The sequence below is a fragment of the Schistocerca nitens genome, chromosome 5 (assembly GCF_023898315.1).
Source record: "Schistocerca nitens isolate TAMUIC-IGC-003100 chromosome 5, iqSchNite1.1, whole genome shotgun sequence".
In the NCBI taxonomy this organism is placed as follows: Eukaryota; Metazoa; Arthropoda; class Insecta; order Orthoptera; family Acrididae; genus Schistocerca; species Schistocerca nitens.
Window position 1 is genome coordinate 28,298,408 of NC_064618.1, and position 21,389 is coordinate 28,319,796.

Sequence of the window (21,389 nt, forward strand, 5' to 3'; positions counted from 1 at the left end):
GTATGGATCTGTCACTAGGCGCGCAGTAATATTACAGTGGCGTCGTGAATGGATGAAAGAATATTTTATCTCAAAAATCATTTTGTTCAAATGGTTCAAACGGTTCTAAGCACTATGGGACTTAACATCTGAGGTCATCAGTCCCCCAGATGGCTCTGAGCACTATGGGACTTAACTTCTGAGGTCATCAGTCTTAGACTTAGAACTACTTAAACCTAACTAAACTAAGGAGATCTGACACATCCGTGCCCGAGGCAGGATTCGAACCTGCGAACGTAGCAGGAGCGCGATTCCAATCATTTTGTACTATGTGAATTAAACACGATAAATTAAAAAGCGCGGAGACTCAAAATATACATCGTCTTTCTCTTAACCCTTTTGGTCACCAATTATTTTTTTTCTGATAAAAAATAAATCATTGCTTTGTTACCCAGTTCTTCGAATTAAATTATGGTTTTTCAGATACATGAAATATTCCGGGGTGCCCCCTCTAAGTGGGATACAACGCGTCCCCAAATTGCGTTCAAGTGGATGCAGTACAAATCGAAAAGTCGAAGTACCTTATTTGATTTTATTTCATCAAAATACGTAAACTACACAAAGCTTACTTAATGATTATATACATAAACTATGGTTTTTCACTTGTGAAGAATGATAATCAAAGAAACAATTTTTTTCTATCCAGACATAAATGAATGTCACATTTTACACAATAAAATGTGTTTTGCCTTTGCAACCCGGTTTCTTGCACCTGTCAAGTGATTTTTTGTCACTGACCACTGGAAGAAGCCCAACGTTGCCCAAACGAACATCAGCTTGTGGACGAACTTCCGCACTGGCTTGTTTTGAAGTACTTGGACTCTCATTAGTGGGACGCCCCCTTTCCTGGCAGCTGGCTTATCTATGTCAGTACTTTGGCCACTCATCTCCTAAAATGAAGCAAATCGAGGGTCTTATTTTTAGGAACACCTAATTCTGATGCGTTTCTCTTGTACTCAATCCATGCATTTACACACGCAATATCAATCCATGAGCAAACGAGCGAAGGGTCCACTTTCGCGTTCTGATGAATGTCCGATAATGTCATCAGAAAATACATCTTGTAGATCCCTCCCATACGTTTATTTAAACTTCAATAACTTCTGGCCGGTCGATTTCAACATATTTCTCCAGACCCTATAATAAAAAATGCTATTACGGAAAGAAAAACTCATAGAAAACGTACATCTGAGTGACCCAGATGAAAAAGACGCTAAATTCATTTTATGTCGATTTTGTGGTGGGCACACGGCCGTATAGATTTTTTTCAGCGCCTAAGTGATGGGATATGTTTCAGGCTGCAAAACCGGCTATAAACCGTCGAAAATGGCTGCCGAAAATCGTGTTCCATTTCAAATGCGCTAACTGCTGTCTTCGGGTGCAAAACCCGTTAAATGCCCAATAGGCGTGGCTGTCGCCCTGCCATGTCCGGATGCAAAGCACGTGAACAGACAACAGACTTTCCATTCTGGCCATTCAAAGCTACCTTTCAGTCTGTTACGATTAGAATGGATATTTTTCTTACTCAGCTTTAGCTTGGCTGCGCTGTAACAAATTCGTACGCAAGAATAACATTCTCGCTGCCAATGCATTGTGTTTGGATTGGAAGTGTGTTTCGTGGTTATCTGTGTCACTTTCATGAAGTTAGCGGGCTTTGCTTCTAGGCTACTCAGCTTACAGTATACCGTATGGTATAAAACGTCTAACATTACGTCCATCATTGTCCTGTTGTTCGAAATTATAGCCAGGATCATCGGATGGACCGTTAATTTCAGATCGATTAAGGAGCTCTATAACTTCTTCTTGTGTAGGGCCAGTCGTAAAGGAAGTGGTTGGTCTGCAGAGACAGGTCGAGGATATACACTCCTGGAAATTGAAATAAGAACACCGTGAATTCATTGTCCCAGGAAGGGGAAACTTTATTGACACATTCCTGGGGTCAGATACATCACATGATCACACTGACAGAACCACAGGCACATAGACACAGGCAACAGAGCATGCACAATGTCGGCACTAGTACAGTGTATATCCACCTTTCGCAGCAATGCAGGCTGCTATTCTCCCATGGAGACGATCGTAGAGATGCTGGATGTAGTCCTGTGGAACGGCTTGCCATGCCATTTCCACCTGGCGCCTCAGTTGGACCAGCGTTCGTGCTGGACGTGCAGACCGCGTGAGACGACACTTCATCCAGTCCCAAACATGCTCAATGGGGGACAGATCCGGAGATCTTGCTGGCCAGGGTAGTTGACTTACACCTTCTAGAGCACGTTGGGTGGCACGGGATACATGCGGACGTGCATTGTCCTGTTGGAAAAGCAAGTTCCCTTGCCGGTCTAGGAATGGTAGAACGATGGGTTCGATGACGGTTTGGATGTACCGTGCACTATTCAGTGTCCCCTCGACGATCACCAGTGGTGTACGGCCAGTGTAGGAGATCGCTCCCCACACCATGATGCCGGGTGTTGGCCCTGTGTGCCTCGGTCGTATGCAGTCCTGATTGTGGCGCTCACCTGCACGGCGCCAAACACGCATACGACCATCATTGGCACCAAGGCAGAAGCGACTCTCATCGCTGAAGACGACACGTCTCCATTCGTCCCTCCATTCACGCCTGTCGCGACACCACTGGAGGCGGGCTGCGCGATGTTGGGGCGTGAGCGGAAGACGGCTTAACGGTGTGCGGGACCGTAGCCCAGCTTCATGGAGACGGTTGCGAATGGTCCTCACCGATACCCCAGGAGCAACAGTGTCCCTAATTTGCTGGGAAGTGGCGGTGCGGTCCCCTACGGCACTACATAGGATCCTACGGTCTTGGCGTGCATCCGTGCGTCGCTGCGGTCCGGTCCCAGGTCGACGGGCACGTGCACCTTCCGCCGACCACTGGCGACAACATCGATGTACTGTGGAGACCTCACGCCCCACGTGTTGAGCAATTCGGCGGTACGTCCACCCGGCCTCCCGCATGCCCACTATACGCCCTCGCTCAAAGTCCGTCAACTGCACATACGGTTCACGTCCACGCTGTCGCGGCATGCTACCAGTGTTAAAGACTGCGATGGAGCTCCGTATGCCACGGCAAACTGGCTGACACTGACGGCGGCGGTGCACAAATGCTGCGCAGCTAGCGCCATTCGACGGCCAACACCGCGGTTGCTGGTGTGTCCGCTGTGCCGTGCGTGTGATCATTGCTTGTACAGCCCTCTCGCAGTGTCCGGAGCAAGTATGGTGGGTCTGACACACCGGTGTCAATGTGTTCTTTTTTCCATTTCCAGGAGTGTAGAATCAGTGCGTAGTGGGAATGTCCGTGTTACTGATAAGTCGCATATATGTACAGTATTTAATAATTACTTTCTGAATATAGCAGGTGAACTAAATAGAAACATAGTCCCAACAGGGAATCATATAGCGCTCTTTAGAAAAAAGTGTTTCGAGACTGTTACCTGAAATGCTCCTCCATGATACTGACAAGAGGGAGATTGAGTTACTAATTAAATCACTAAAGACCAAGAACTCTCATGGATATGACGGGGTATCTAGCAGAATACTGAAGTATTGTTCTATGTATGTTAGCCCAGTACTTAGCCATATCTGTAACTTTTCCTTTAGGAGTGGTCGGTTTCCTGACCGATTAAAGTACTCGGTAGTGAAGCCACTTTATAAAAAGGATAATGTTGACAATTTTAGACTTATTTCTATGCCATCGGTGTTTGCTAAAGTTATCGAGAAGGTTGTATATACAAGGTTACTGGAGCATTTAAATTCACATAATTTGCTGTCAAATGTACAGTTTGGTTTTAGAAATGGTTTAACAACTGAAAATGCTATATTCTCTTTTCTCTGTGAGGTTTTGGACGGATTAAATAAAAGGTTGCGAACGATAGGTGTTTTCTTTTATTTAACCAAGGCTTTTGACTGTGTTGACCACAAAATATTACTGCAGACGTTGGACCATTATGGAGTAAGGGGAGTAGCTTACAATTGGTTCGCCTCTTACTTTAAGAACAGAAAGCAGAAGGTAATTCTCCGCAATATTGAGAGTGGTAATGATGTTCATTCCCAATGGGGCACTGTTAAGTGGGGCGTTCCCCAAGGGTCGGTACTGGGGCCACTGCTGTTTCCTATTTATATAAATGATATGCTTTCTAGTATTACAGGTGATTCAAAAATATTTCTGTTTGCTGATGACACCAGCTTGGTGGTGAAGGATCTTGTGTGTAATATTGAAACAGTATCGAATAATGTAGTTCATGAAATACGTTCATGGCTTGTGGAAAATAATTTGATGCTAAATCACAGTAAGACTCAGTTTTTACAGTTTCTAACTCACAATTCAACAAGAACCGATATTTTGATCAGACAGAATGGGCATATTATAAGCGAGACGGAACAGTTCAAGTTCCTAGGCGTTCGGATAGATAGTAAGCTGTTGTGGAAAGCCAATGTCCAGGATCTTGTTAAGAAACTAAATGCTGCTTTATTTACCATTATAACAGTATCTGAAATAACTGACAATTCAACACGAAAAGTAGTCTACTTCGCATATTTTCATACGCTTATGTCGTATGGTATTATTTTTTGGGGTAATTCTTCTGATTCAAAAAGGGTATTTTTGGCTCAAAAACGGGCTGTTCGAGCTATATGTGGTGTAAGTTCTAGAACCTCTTGTCGACCCCTATTCAATAGTCTGGGAATTCTGACATTGCCCTCACAGTATATATTTTCTTTAATGTCGTTTGTTGTTAGCAATATTAGCCTATTCCCAAGAGTTAGCAGCTTTCACTCAGTTAATACTAGGCAGAAATCAAATCTGCATGTGGAATGCACTTCCTTGACTCTTGTGCAGAAAGGAGTGCAGTATTCTGCTGCATCCATTTTCAATAAGCTACCACAAGAACTCAAAAATCTTAGCAATAGCCCAAGCTCTTTTAAGTCTAAACTGAATAGTTTCCTCGTGGCTCACTCCTTCTATTCTGTCGAGGAGCTCGTGGAAGAGCTAAAAAATTAAGCAAATTCCAGTGTTACATTGTTGATTTTCTTTATTTAAACTTACGACTTGTCGCCTGAATATGTTTTTTATATTTCATTTTATCTGTTTCTACTATCGTGTTATAATTTCATGTATTGACTCGTTCCATGACCATGGAGACTTCCCCTTGATTTGGTCCCACGGACCAATAAATAAATAAATAAATTGGCCTTCGTCTGTCTTGGCCTCGGGGCATTGTGAAATCACCATAAGAAGACTAAAAAGACAGCCAAATAATGTCCTACATTTCTATGCTATCACAAGCTTTCAATCATAATCTCCTCATTTGGAGACATGCATAAAGTTACAGATATGTCACTTACCTTTCGTTCTGAAAGACATCTTTAGTTTTCACCCTCAAGAATGCACCTTTCTAACCACAAATAATTTTTTTACCTACATTCAGGAGACATTAACCGGCTGACGGGAGGTACAAAGATTACTGGGAAACGCCCATGTGACTGTGCACATTCAATTTTGTTTTGTGGGACCACAAATTGACAGGAGATGTCGACACTGTTTTCAAATAAACTCTCTGTTTGTGACAATCTGAGAACAATAATCACAAATGGTACAATTTAACGAATTTTAATATACTAATCATTTATTTAGTGTGTCCTTATATGAGGACGCCATGACCGAAAGGGTTATGTTGAAGGAGGTATCTGATCGTGAATGAGACGCAGTGCACAACATACACACAGCATAGGCGTACCTCTGAAAATTTGCAATTCAAAGCTCGGCCAACTGTTTGTTAACTTAAGTTACTGATTTTGGTACAAGAGATTAACTCAAACTGATCTTTTCAGACAACGTCACATACCCAGAAAATGCAAAATGGGGAAAGTCAACGAGAAGGAGAGGATGTTCTGCCTTACAAAAATAATGACCCTGAGCATAAAATCAGGAAGTGTATGTTGGGGTTAAGGTACAGATTTTTGGGTAGATGAGCAGCTCTATTTCTGGTTGTTTCAGCAACCAGATTTCACGATTTCCCATTTTAAATAGCGTTCTGCGACTATTCAAGAAATCCACGCATATTGTAACAATGTATGTATGTCTGTTCCAAATCTCCATAACTACTGGATCGATTTAAACCAAACTTGGTAGGGCCTACATGTATCGCTTACTGCCTGGGAAGAAGCACTATGCGGGTAGGAACCACTTATCTGTCTACGAGAATGAGGTGAAGGCGTAGTGCAGTTCGTGACGCGCAGGTACCAGAATTTTTTCAGCCAATATTTGAGAATGAGAGATCATTGTCACTTGCAACAAACTTTAAGCGCAACATCAAACTTCTACGACAATTTTTGTCGCTTACACCTCGTACAAAATGATGAAAGGAAAAAGTGTATCGCTTAATACATTTTCGCTGCAATACAGTACAACTGCTAACGGTCTTGCCGCTGTGGTAACGTCCGTTCCCGTTACATCACTGAAGTTAGGCGCTGTCGGGCTGGGCTAGCACTTGGATGGGTGACCATGCCGTCTCTGTAGAGTGCTGTTGGCAAGCGGTGTGCACTCGGCCCTTGTGAGGTAAACTGAGGAGCTACCTGATTCAGAAGTAGCGGCTCGAGTCTCGTAAACTGACATACGACCGGGAGAGCGGTGTGCTGACCCTCCATATCCGCATCCAGTGACGCCTGTGGGCTGAGGATGACACGGCGGCCGGTCAGTAGCGTTGAGCCTTCATGGCCTGTTCGGGCAGGGTGTAGTTTAGTTTTTATACAATAAAACTGCCACAACAGACACGACTTCTTTATTACTAACTCTATTCGCCACACGTTTTGCAGGCAGTAGGCCTATACACATATACGGTTGAACGCACGTCGAAAATTATGTCATTGTACCACACATAATTCAATAGATATCACGTCATAATTACTGTATCCGTGGAAAACTGCCGCATCATGTTTGACGTTTTAATTTATTACTGCATTTCTGCTAACTGTACTCCCGCCGGCCGCGGTGGTCTAGCGGTTCTGGCGCTGCAGTCCGGAACCGCGGGGCTGCTACGGTCGCAGGTTCGAATCCTGCCTCGGGCATGGGTGTGTGTGATGTGCTTAGGTTAGTTAGGTTTAAGTAGTTCTAAGTTCTAGGGGACTTATGACCTAAGATGTTGAGTCCCATAGTGCTCAGAGCCATTTGAACCATTTTTGAACTGTACTCCCAACAAATTACTCATACAGTATCCACATAGTCGCTGAGTGTAGCTCCAAAATTATATAATTGTAGATAGAAGATAAGACGCTATGAACATGGAACAGCCTGAAAACGAAACCACGGGATGAAATTCGCTAGAGATAGAGATGAAATTGTGTACAAATATGGGATAATAATGTTACATATATGTGACATGTGTATACACGGGTGGAGCCGCAGGTAAAAAGCTCCCACTATACCCCTGCATAGATTTCAGCTAAACTTGGTACACATACTACTGTCTGGAAAGAAGCGCTTTTGGGGGCGAGGACCACCAAACTTGCAATCGCAATAATTAAAGAATAAATTATGGGAGACAGAGAATGAGACCACCTGGTTAGTTTACCCGCAAGGAGGACGTGTTTCAAGCCGATGACGAAAGCGTGGGGTGTATGCAACGACTTAATTCATTTTGGCGGTCAAAGCAAGTGCGTTCGCACAGTGATCTGAAGTTTCATATACATTCTTACCATGTTAATTCTCTTATTAAATTAGGTGATTAAATTACTTGTCATCCATTTTAGAGTATGTTCTGCGACACACTTAACAATCTATTTCATAGTAGGTTATTGTATTTCTTACTGAACGAGCATTTTGGTAATAATGCTAATTTGCGTTCTATGTTCTGATTCCGGGGAATATCAGATGGCAGCCTTTCAAAGAACCTAAAGTAAATGCGATTTCCACGCCACGACCCTCAGCACAATATCTGTTGTAATGAGCTCTAGAAGATTTCGGAAATTGTGTTTTCCAGAGTCAGCTGTAGAACATTGTCTATCAAAATAATGAAAATCGTTAGCCTTTTTTTTTAGAATTAATGTTACACGGTTTTTCTTTTATCGTAGGCTAAAAGCACAAAAATTAAAGTCGTCTCATGCCATGCACAACAACAATGTTTTAAATGAAGTAGGTGTGTCCTGCTGATAGGTTACGTAGTGCACTTACTGGTAGGTGCTCGGGTTGTAAATTCCTCCGTGTGGGCATCTGTACAAAGAGGGGTAAATTTCGACCCCGTCGTCGCTGACACAGATGTAGTAGATGCTGGGGTTTCCAGGAAATCTGTCGGTATCGGCTAGGCCGTCGCACACGATGGGAAGGCTGCTGCATATGCTGCCCGTCAGCTGTTCACTGAAACAGAATGTACGCTCCACTGGGAATCAGTGCTTTGTACAGTCACCTCGGCAACAAAGTCCCATACATACGTAAATTACAAACATAATGTAACCAAATGTTTTCATTAAAGTTATTACTTAAAAGTAGATTCGAAGAGTCTAAAATAGCAACAAAACATGTGTGTTCAGCTTTTTGGCGTTTTTTTCTGTCTGGGTAGCGGTAGCCAACGTTTAGAAATTAGTGAATAAATCTTTACTGATTTTTCACAATTGTAGCTGCCGTAGCCCAGCCAAGATTCCAAGATATGGAGCTTTGCTCAACGTGGCAGAAGGGGCGCTACTTGTAGCCTTAGAGCAAAAAAACAGAGGGGTCTAACTGTGTGTTGCATCCAGTAGCTAACGATGCACATACTGTCAGTTTTATTTCTTTATAGACTGTGCTGTTACAAAGTTACTTCAAAGGTATCATAAAACAGACGAAATTGCAGATGGAAACGAAAGACCTGTGTTCGCATTCAAAGTACTAGGTGGGTGACGTCGAGTTTACAGTAAACTCCCGAAACATAACACACACACACACACACAGTGTAAACACTAGCGCCATCACAAACCAAAGGTGACAGACATAAGAAGTTATCGATAGTGAAATTAATAATGAATCGGTGAGGGAGCATTGAGTCAGTTCTCTGCTTTTTGACAAGCGAGATAGCAGGTTTCCATGCAGATTTTGAACAAAAACCTCCATCTCTGTTTATATGGTTCAAATGGCTCTGAGCACTAGGGGACTTAACATCTGAGGTCATCAGTCCCCTAGAACTTAGAACTACTTAAACCTAACCTAAGGACATCACACACATCCATGCCCGAGGCAGGATTCGAACCTGCGACGGTTCCAGACTGAAGCGCCTAGAACCGCTCGCCCACTCCGGCCGGCATCTATTTATAAGGTTACTTGCTAATTTAATATCAACTGCTTCCTTAACACTATCCCAATAGCTGCAAGTGCATACCAGTAGGGTTCAAAGTTTAAAGAGACCCTCTCACGTACCTGATGAACGTCGCCTTAAGCTATAGGGGAAGACGAGAAAACTTCACAGTATGTACAAGAACGAAGAGGGAACAATAAGACTAGAAGATTAAGATTGAACTGCTCCGGTTAGAAATAGGGCTAAGACAGGGACGCTGCTTCCACCCGTAAATCTATACATCGAAGAAACAATGACAGAAATAAAAGAAGTCTTCAAGAGTAGGATTATAATTCGTGGGAAAAGGATATCTATGATAAGATTCACCGATGACATTGCTATCCACAGTGAACGTGAACAAGTATCGTAGGATCTGTTGAATAGAATCAACAAGCTAATGAGTACAGAATATGAACTGAGATAAACCGCAGAAGGCTGAAAATAGTGAGAAGTAGCAGAAACGAGAACAGCGAGGCACTGAACATCAAAAATGGTGATCACGAAGTAGGGGAGTTAAGGAATTCATTTACCTTTGAAACAAAATAATCCTTGCCTGACGAACCAAGGAGAACGTAGAAAGCAGACTGGCACATGGGAAGAGGGCGTTCTCGGCGAAAACAAGTCTGCCAGGAACAAAAATAAGCCTTGATTTGAGAAAGAAATTTCTGGGAATGTACGTTTGGAGCCCAACATTGTATGTTAGTGGATGGTGGACTATAGGAAAACTAGAACTAAAGAGGATCGAAATGCCTGAGACGCGGTGCTATAGAAGGTACACTGTTTGATTAAGGAATGAGAAAGTTCTCCTAAGATTCTGGGAATAAATGAACATGTGGAAAACACTGAGTAGAAAAAAGGACAACATGGTAAGTCGTGTGTTAAGACAACGGAGAATAACATCCACGGTAGAAGACGCTGCAGCAGAGTGTGAAAACTGTGGACGACGATAGTGTCTGTAATGCCTTCAGCACGTGACTGAGGACGTAGATCGCAAGTGCTGCCCTAAGGTGAAGAGAATGGCACAGGAGAGCAATTGGTGGCCGTCGTCGTCAAAACTGTCTGATGTCTGATGGCTCAAACAAAAATTGTTTAATGGGCATCTCAGTAAATCTACGTTTTGCAGATAATGTTCGCATTGTGGCACGTATCCCAGTGGCGATCCTTGCTATGGACCTAATGCGACATATTAAAATGTTTCAGTCATTTCACACGGAAATCTATCTTGCCTCTCACGATGCTGTAGAAGAGTCCCAATCCAAGATCTTATGAAGCTTCAGTGGGGCCTGACGGAAAGAGTCCTCTTGTCAGTTGTGAGACAGTAACATTTTTGCATCCTGCTGACACGCATAGCACAACCTGTCTTTTAAAGAGCCTTTCCACACTGAAACAAAGAAGACGCCGCATCAGGTCGGGCAGTCGTTCAGAGCAGCCCACTGAGGTAAGTAAGTTCAGAAATAGCAACGACACCGCACCACGCACGTATATAAACAACGATTAGGGCCCGTCAAAATGTCAATATGCTATTCAAGAATATCGACATTGGTCCCTGTTTCACTGATGGGAGCTTAAAACGGCCACAAATATCTGCAGAACCAGATATACATGTAGCCGTACTTGGTGGGAGATATCCTACTGCTCATATGGTAGCAACAAGACTGTTCCTCCCATTCCAAACAGATAATTATAGACCTTCTGCACAGGACATTTCTACAGTATATCCCTGGCTTGTTCGTCTTGGAAACACGAAAAGGCCCGCACGCTCACAGGTGTACGTTACCAGCTCGCTCAGGACATGACCTTGACCTTTAGCACCAGGTTACAGTGATAAGGACTTCCAATTCCAGGTTACGTCCTTGGGCTCCTTGGTGCCCCCCCCCCCCCCCCCCAACACCACTCACCCCCGCCCCCCCACGGAGAACATCCCACATATCTTATGCAATTGTTTGATTTATATTCAAGGTTATTACGCAACTCAATAGTGGTTATGTAAATAAAATTGGCGGGAAAGACCTTCCTCTCAGCCAATGGGAGCAGAATAAAATGGCTGGAGACTCAGTAGATCAATAAGACATGGGCACCCCTCCACCCCCATACCACGCTTTGTAAATGGGTTACTTGAGTGGAAGGCGTTCACTTCGGAGCCGGACAGCACAGACAGGGTCATGATGTGCTATTTGTTAATAACAAACTACATTACGCCACACCACTTGGTTGCATTTGTTAATAACAATCAATAAAACGCCATTATCGTACTTATTCCTTATCTCTGCACAATTTTCCGCATTTGTAGCTGGGGCACTCTGGAAGGAGAGTCTGTAGGCCGTGTGTATTTGTTAATAACAAATTAAGTGAGGCCTAGGCTACGGCTATTTGATAACAATAGTTTAATATTTCGTCATTCGAGGAGCCATCAGAGATCAGAAATAGGCAGATATCTGAGTAGTCTATTTCCGTCAAGCTTCGCGTTTTATCCAGTTATGCAATATCCACCTCAACGCTCCCGACAACGTGTCAACGTCATGATGCTGTCAGCCAGTCACAATGCAGCGCGGGTCCGATTTATGTACCCTGCCAAGTCATCATTTCGTTACTAGTGTGGCTGGCGCCATAGTGTCAGAAATGAACACGATGATAGAAATAATGTCATTTCATATTAATGACGTCATAACACAATCGATTTGCAACCAAAGATGCCGTACGCATAAAAAATAACACACCGAGACGGATAAATATGCTGCTAAGCCATCACCACGTTGCTAGATTGTGTCACATGATAGGAAATTCTGCTGCTTCCAACCAAAGACGCTATTCGTGTAGTGCAGCGCTAGGCAAAAGATGCAACTAGAGAGTTTCTCATATCGTGAGAGAGATGCCGTGGCCTCTGTGAGTTTATGGCTGACTGTATATGTGGATACAGTTTGTTTCTGTGTCACTGTGACCTTTGCTGGGACTCATTTCTGTGTGCCTAGGACCTCTATACTTCGCCGTATTTCCGCATCTATTTACGAGGCTTATAGTGACATTGGACACTATTATTGCGAGTGTGATATGTCTTCTTATTCTGTCTTGGAGCGCTGGTGGATCTCATCTACAGAATTGTATTTATGGACATTGTAGCACCGCCACTAATTAATGATACTGCAGGGTTTATTTGAGTAAATATCGTGTTGTGGTAGGTTAGCGGTTATTTATTGGCTTTCCAATGTTAAAACCGTAAATATGTATGCGATGTTACGCATTATTGATGCACAGGTAAGTTTTAGGAGCATTAATGTTTTTTAATTACTGCAAAGAACTAGTTGTTCAGCCTGTGTCTTTGGAATTCTAGAGATCATTCGAAATTATGTTAATAGCGATAGTTATACTTGGCTTTTCGTGTAGTTAATAAAAGTGACTTTCAGTAATGGCGCGTATATTAACAACATAGCTGGCTTTTTTTGTTTAGATATGGTAATTATAATTGTCTTCTTTCAACGTGGGAGAGCTGCCTGGCTGAAAATGGTGTCGTACACGCATAAGCGGAACTTTAGAAGCATTATAGTTGGGGGGGGGGGGGGGGGACATTGTTTCTCGTTGGTTCAGAGAGAAAGGGAAAGGTGAGGAGAGTGTTTGGTGCTGTCAGCGGTCAGCAAAGTTAACCCGCTGTGGCGAGCTGCCCCCCCCCCCCGCCCTTCCCCTCCTCATAGAGCGGTGGATGGGGTGCTCCTTCTGTGGGCGACCAGATGGCCACACCTTAATTGTACGACTGTCTCAGCCGTTGCTGAATCGGTATTTGTGGTTACTCTCCACAAAGAGTTCTTCTTATGGGCAGTGCCGGCTCGTACGTGCACACTCAGGTGTTCACAAATTTCTAAATCAAGATAAATATGAGAGTGCGAAGTAATAGCATCTGCAGTACGACAGTTATACTTATCAACATATTTATACAACTACAGCCAATGTCAGGAAGAGTTGATTTTACGGAATTTTGTTGTTTTGTACATAATTAAATACAGTTTATGAAAAGAACGTAATAATGGTTAAGTTTCAGCTACTCTCCGTTTCGCATATTGTTTCTACATCTACATCTACGTGATTACTCTGCTATTCAGAATAAAGTGCCTGGCAGAGCGTTCAATGAACCACCTTCAAGCTGTCCGTCTACCGTCCCACTCTCTAACGGGCCGCCCTGATCTCCCTTATTTTGTCGTGTTGATCATTTCTCCCTATGTACGTGGGTGCCAACAGAATGTTTTCGCAATCGAAGGAGAAAACTGATCTAAATTTCATGAGAAAATCCCGTCCCAAAGAAAAACGCCTTTAATGATTGCCACTCCAATTCACGTATCATGCCTGTGGCACTATTTCCCCTATTTCACGATAATATAAAAGGAGCTGCCCTTCTTTGAACTTTTTCAATGTTATCCGTCAGTCTCACCTGATGGGATCGCACACCGCACAACAGTACTCCAGAATAGGGCGGACAATCGTGGTGTAAGAAGTCTCTTTAGCAGACCTGTTGCACCTTCTAAGTTTTCTGCCAATGAATTACAGTCTTTGATTTGCTCTACCCACAACATGTGGTTCGTTGGAATTTATGTTACTTGTAATTGTAATCCCTAAGTATTTAGTTGAATTTACAGCCTTCAGATTTGTGTGACTCATCGCGTAAACGAAATTTAGCGGATTTCGTTTACTACTCATGTGAATAACTTCACAGTTTTCTTTATTCAGGGTGAATTGCCACTTTTCGCACCATACAGATACCTTATCTAAATCATTTTGCAATTCATTTTGGTCATCTGATTACTTTACAAGGCGGTTTGCATCATCTGCAAACAATCTACGACGGCTACTTAGATTGTCTCCTATGTCGTCAATATAGATCAGGAACAATAGAGGGCCTATAACACTTCCTTGTGGAACGCCGGATATTACTTATGTTTTACTCGATGACTTTCCGTCTATTACTACGACCTGTGACCTGACAGGAAATCACGCATCCAGGCGCACAACTGAGCCTATATTCCAGAGGCAAGCAGTTTGGATAGAAGACGCTTTTGAACAACGGTGTCGAAAGCCTTCTGGAAATCTAAAAATACGGATTCAATTTGACATCCCCTGTCGATAGCACTAACTACTTCATGAGTATAAAGGACTAGTTCTGTTCCGTAAGAACGATATTTTCTGATTCTGTGCTAAGTGTCAATAAATCGTTTTGTTGGACGTACTTCATAATGTTCGAACACAGTATATGTTCCAAAACCGTACTGCAAATCGACTTTAGTGATATGGGCCTGTAATTCAGTAGGTTACTCCTACTTCCCTTTTTGGGTATCGGTGTGAATTGAGCACTTTTTCAGTCTTTAGGTACGGATCTTTGTGAGCGAGCGGCTGTATATAATTGCTAAATATGGAGCTATTGTATCAGCATACTCTGAGAGGAACCTGACTGGTATACAGTCTGGACCAGAGGTCTTGCTTTTATTAAGAGATTTTAGCAGCTCTGTTACACCGAGGATATCTACTTCTACGTTTCTCTTCTTGGCAGTTTCCTTGATTGTAATTCAGGAATATTTACTTCGTCATCTTTGGTGAAGGAATTTCGGAAAAACGTATTTAATAGCTTTGCTTTAGTGGCACTATCATCAGTGGCTTCACCGTAATTATCGGGCAGTGAAGGTATGGATTGCATCTTGCCACAGGTGTGCCTTATGTATGAAGCGAATCTCTTTGGGTTTTCTGCCAGATTCCGAGACAGAATGGGAGTTTCCGTGCTTTTTTATTTTTTTGGCAAATGTACAAGGTCCCTGATGCATGCATTAGTTAACGAATTTACTTCTGGGCTGAAGATCAGCTATTCTTACGTTGCACGCACATAACAACTTACGCTTGTTATATATTTCTTTGTTAAATATTCGCTTGTAGTCACACTTATTTGATTTCGTCACTTTCTCAGACAACTGATGGTCTGGAATGCCCTGTTTCTTTGCGGCTAACTTTTCTATGTAATTTTCTTTTCTGTTAGCGCTTAATACAGGTTCAATGCAGTCCATGTTGACACTCCACAGGAAAGCCGATTCCTGCACAGTAGACAACCAGCCCCAAACACAAACTGCCCTTTGCGAAATTATTACATTCAAGTAGTACTATCTGCCTACAAGGTCACTCGACTAGAATACAAGTGAGGCGATGAGAGCCACGAGGGCCGAAGGGATGCCGCCCTCGACCCCCAAATTTAAGTGACTATCAGAGTAACCAGTGAGACATCTTTTCTTGAATGTTCGGATAAACGTGTAATGTGGGCCTACAGCGCAGATAAACCTGACCCACCGTAGGTCAACAGATGCCAGAAGCATGAATAAATGCTAGTCTCTGAGTCGACGATGATCTGCTGTATGGTACTCAGCACCACAAATGGATTACTCTGTGATAAAATCCAGAACTTCATGTACTATATCTCATTCAGAATCCGACGAAATAGGTTTTTATATTAGTATAACTATAACATTTACTGAAGTCCGATATAGTACTACAATATAGTGAGTGAACTGGCATATCCGTGGAGTGTGCTACCGCGTAGCGGGATTTACGGCAGACGTAAATAAAAGTCTGCTACAGTCTGCTACCACCTGGTGGCACTGACGTAAACTTGTAGTAGACTGGGAAGGGGTAGCAGAGCACACCTCGAACTGTGCACGTTGGTCACCAAACCCAGTTGCGCATGCGCAGAAGCTGCTTGAAACGTGCACAAGTGAAGGTGTGCTCCTGACCCTGAAGCCATGTTTCACCGAGTCTGACCGGTATAACAGCCGTCGCCCCCCCCCCCCCTCTTAACAGCCCCCCCCCCACTGTCCTGCATGATTTGGATTACCAGCTGAAGGAACTTCCAAGTGTTCCAAAATTGGTCATCTACACAATAAAAGATTTTGGATTCAGCAACTGTCCTGGGATTTCTTCATTTTTCAAAATATTCTGCACAAGTCAGACTTGGATGTGTGGACTACCTTGCAGACTACTTGGAAGAATGGCTCTGAGCACTATGGGACTTCTGAGGTCATCAGTCCCCTAGAACGTAGAACTACTTAAACCTAGCTAACCTAAGGATATCACACACATCCATGCCCGAGGCAGGATTCGAACCTGCGACTGTAGTAGCAGTGCTGTTCCGGCCACTGAGAGACCCCAGTGTGTTACCTGAGACTGGAAATCTTTATTAGCGTAATCTCACAGATAACCTGCTCACCAGATGTAACACTTTTGGACTTTCACCTGTGGGTTGAATGAAACAACAGGCCTACTCAGACGATACACGAAACGTGAAATGTCGTGTACTGTGGAACTGTTATGTTATAAATCCAAATAAAATTCAACGTTTCTAAAATACCTTTTTAGCTTATATCATTGCTCAGGGTCAACATTTTGAGCACTTGATATGACAATGATAATAATAAACACTCGAACTGTCCGAGAGACGTGTGTTTACTTCCATTTGATACAACAGGGCAGAGATTTGTGAGACTTTTTCTCCTGACAGAGGGATAGTTATTTGTTACGGTATCTTGAAACTTTTGATCGACATGTTATAGCTCTGAACTTCTCACCGAAGACTTCTCCCAACGCCACGGACTAAAGAAAAGTGAACAGTTTAGTTGAAAAGAACAACGGTGTCATAACTCTTTAGCTATAACGTTAAAAAAGTCTTCCTCACTTAGCTGTGTATATTTATTCGTTCCAGATAGCATGTCTTACGTGACCTGTGGTAGCTGCCTCAACCTCCATGAAAACACGACGTTAGAGTGAGGAATTCCGTTTCAGCAGGGAAATTGTTGTCCCTTACCTGCACACGCCTGTAAGTGGGTTGTAGGCCCAGTCATCCGCACAGGTTCTGTTTGTGGAAGGCCCTCCCCCCGCCTTGCAGATGTGGAACTTGGTACAGTCGTCAGGGTCAGGGAAGAGCCCCACGCCTGTACACGTGATGGGATCGGTTTCCGAGTGGCAGTCCGACGCGCCTTCGACGCATTCCCCACGAACGCATCCCTCGTCCTGCTTGCAGCTCAACAACTCAATAGCTTGTTCTTCCCCTTGGCAGAGCAGTACCTGTGGAAAGAAATAACTTTTGTAATGTAAGTGATCTGACGCAATATTATGGCCTTCTAAATCAATTTTTCCGATCAGCAATGTTCTTTGACTAACTTTGGCAAATTTTATACGCACTATAAATACGCAATATATAGGGTGTAAAACACTGTGTAACAAAATTTTAGAGTGGTTAGCGTACACGACAAACAAATCACCGTTTCCCCGCTAGGTGTCCGTGAAGTGATGTTCGGAGATTCTGTTCAGACTGACGTGCCATGAATATTCTTTAGAGATCGTGCAGAAAAATGTCGTCCGTTTACTTTAATGTACAATTCGTATCTGCACGTCTAATACCCACAAGACAAACAAATGTTTCACCAACAATGGTTGCAACTTCAGCCACACAGGCAACCAGGACCTTTGGAACTTATCAGTGTATTGTATACGAAACGCTTCACGTCCTCTACCCACAAATGAGAAATCCATAGCAGTATTTCATGAAGATGACCGTTAGGCTTTTGAAAAGCGCAAAAATTTCATAATATCCTCCACGAAAATCATGCCTAGCCACAAATGAGGTGCCTGTGGGGAACTCGATTAGAGTGACCCTGTAAGTAGTAGAGCAGCAAGGACATCAGTGAATTTTTTTTATTGTGGGTTGCCTACATTCAGGAGCAAGTATACATTCAGGGGCAAACCTACAGTTCTCTTTTGATTGACAGGTCCTTGACCTATTGTTCCCTCACCCATCGTCCTCCCCCTCCTACTCGCCCTCCCCCTCTGCCATCCCCCTGGGAACTCCTCTCGCTGAAAGAAGCACATTTTTTATATCAGTTTGACTGACTATTTAATTAAATTGATAAATAAACTCCCCCACTCTTCTGGGAAACCTGCTCCCCCCCCCCCAGCCCTTCGCCACCCCTCCCAAATCTGTAAATTGGCAGGAAAAGGACTCAGACAAGAAATTATATAGCGTAGGATATACTGTTTTCTTTAATAAAATTCAGTTTGCAGGGGTTGGATCCCACTTTTACTTCGTGGGAAAAGCTCACATCCAGCAGCTACATGTCGTAATTATGTAATTACACTGCTGCAGATTGGAGGTGTCATCTTATTGGAAACTTTTCGTGCGTGCGCTCACCTCGACATGAAGGGATCGACTGAGCTAGTGCACAGTGCCACCACCAGAGTTCGTCCCAGCCCCCCTACCCATCACCCCCTCCCCCAACCCCCTCCTTTCCAGAAAAAAATTGGTAGGAAAAATATCACTCTGTGTTTCAAAGGAAGGACCCAAATTCAAATCAATGCATATTCTTTATTTAAGCAGTTTTCAGGAGACAGGGTTCCCCCACTTGGGTAGACATCGTAACTGCACCGTCCACACCTGCTCCCCAAGATGTAATAACTGTAATCACTCGGGAGTGGAATGAAGTGCGGTATAGTAACCACCATTTGGACAGAGACAACAGAAAATACCACTCCAAGACAGTCTCCTGCGATCTATTGGCAAGCATTAAACACAGTGCACTTAAACCACGACCCAGTCCCCAGCAGCAGTTGCCGTGGGTAGATGTAGGAGATCGCCGTAACACTCACACAGTCTGCACACTCACCTTCCACACGTCCACAAACAGTGCGCCCGTCCCCTCGTACACCACCAGCACCGACACTCGGGGACCGCAGCCACAGCCACAGTCTCAGTCGCAGTCGTGGATGCATGTGTATGTCAGAGTGCACCACCCCTGGCCGTGCAGGGCATGTGGGGAAGACTGGATTGGTAGGAATTCGTATGTTATCAATACGTCCAGTATAAACGTCCCTCACTTTGAATCTTCTTTCACGCACCACACACACGTCCACTTGTGTGGCGCTCACACAGCACACTGGTCACTTCGCCAACCGTCGCTGCCCTGGGCAATATCAGACAGGTTGGTGCATTCTCTGTACCTGACCCAGGTCTGGTTGCCGACTGTTCACGACCGCCACTGCAGGCAGCCACGGTGCATTGCAAAACAAGCAACTGCAGCTTGGACATACACAGTACTTCTAAACCATTCCACCCCAACATAGACCCACAAGTTTAAAAAAAAGAAAACACTTTACCCAATCCTAGGCACACACCTCAAATTTCTCACACAAAATGTAGAAATCCTCTACAGGACTATGGCATATGCTATATTCCCTCGAAGTATTCTTTCATCAGGTGGAAAAATATCATTTCTTATCTGTCACGTCATGCACCATAGGACTAGAATATTAAACTCATTTTCAGCTCATCACAGAGTGCTCAGATCTACCACTGTTACAGGACACCTCCTCACTTTCGGACTCTGTCTTAAGGTAACAGCACACAGAAGTGGTAAACACAAGGTTTATACTACGTATCACTTTATAAATTCCGTAATACATCTGATTTTATTACGATGGTCAGCTCTCCTTGTGTAGGTGAGAGGGTCAAATATCGTTAAAAGATATCGCCGCAACGAAAAAATCTTTAGGCCAGAATCATATCCATGGTACCCTAGTCATCACCTCCAGCCACCATGCGCCATGTCACTCACATCAAAGCGATAGGCTAATTATTTTAATTTATCATGATAGTCACTTTGCATGGGGAGAATTTTTCTTTTTCAGTAGTCAGATTACACTCACTAGATAATTCAAATGGGAATCTCTGGTAGACTATGTTCTTTCCGAGGGACAGTATTGAGAACCGACTTTTGAAGCTGACAACAGAAGGATCTAACGACGGCAACATACATTTTGCATGAGGACTGCGCTATTAAAAATATGATCACAACGACTATGTTACCGTCACCGTGCAAAAAAGCTGTCTCGGTTCTACAGGCACACACAAGAGTCGCTGTTACCATTACACTTTCTCGTAGAAAAGCTGTCTGCGATTTGCAATCAAGTCTATACAGTCAACCACATCCTTGCATTGGATGCTATGGAGACTTCTTTTAATGATTACATCGACTGGTGAATCACATTCATGCCATTCTCACATCCAAAAACCAGTCACCTTTCTCGAACTTATCTGCTACAGCAAAACTACGACGCTGCTTCAGACAGTCCCCCTGCGTCTTGTAACTGTTCCTCAGCCTCTGCTGCTGCCCTCCCTGCAGCTTCGTCCATGAGATCATCCCGACTTAAGACGGAACTAAACACACTTCTACCACCTTTTGCACCCTGCGGAGAGACAGGTTGAGCTGAGTCAATGACACAGAATCGTTTTTGTTTGTTTTTTTTCCACTCGGCGAAAAGGGGAACATTTTGTAGTTGCTCTGTCAACGGTGTACGATGTGTAAGGCCAGCGCCAAAATGACGCTTTGTCCTGCAACACGAGGTAGTATAAGAGACAGTATGGGAACTGAAGGAAGGACAGGATTTTTAGCTCTGCTAACTTCATCCGAAACAGAACTCGATAAGATTTTACCGCATCTGTCTCTTCTAATATATCAAAAAGAAGTGCCGTCTGTGTCCTGGCATCTAGCATATGTGGCGATCCTGTTAAATATACAAGTACTAATCCAAAGTCGCTGGTACAGACCAGTGTAATGTTTCATCGCCTCTGCTGTAGGTCAGCCATATCTCACAGACTGCCAATGGCGGGTGTCTCCCATGACCGAGAGTACACCCTAGTTACTTTCGAGTGTGGGTCCACCACACGTTACATCCGGAGCGATGTTGGGATGCGGATCCACTATGTACCACATCTGGGATAGGGTTTGAAGGTGGATCCTCTATGCGTAGTATCCGGAGCGATGTTGGTATGCAGATCCACAATATATCACATCCGGGATAGGGTCTGAAGGGGGATCTGCCACGCATTATGTCCAGAGCAATGTTTGGAGATGGATCCACAATACGTCACATCTGGGATAGAGCTAGAAGGTGGACCATAACCTTAGGTGTGCTCTACGATCGAAGTCGAATCCACCAGCGTGAGGGCCGGGACATGGCAACCGTCTGCAA

At 43.7% G+C, this 21,389-nt stretch overlaps 1 protein-coding gene across 3 annotated transcripts in view; it reads right to left on the reverse strand.

The window, feature by feature from the left end:
• The window catches only part of LOC126260801 (uncharacterized), a 386,456-nt gene that overhangs the window by 317,101 nt on the left and 47,966 nt on the right, over positions 1-21,389 (reverse strand). For 2 of the 3 annotated variants that reach the window (XM_049958161.1, XM_049958163.1), the window contains exons 3-4: positions 17,170-17,429; positions 8,219-8,401 (exon numbers count right to left, since the gene is read on the reverse strand). In XM_049958161.1, coding sequence (XP_049814118.1) covers positions 8,219-8,401; positions 17,170-17,429 — 443 coding nt within the window. The remainder of the gene's footprint in view (positions 1-8,218; positions 8,402-17,169; positions 17,430-21,389) is intronic. The other variant, XM_049958160.1, reaches the window with a different exon arrangement.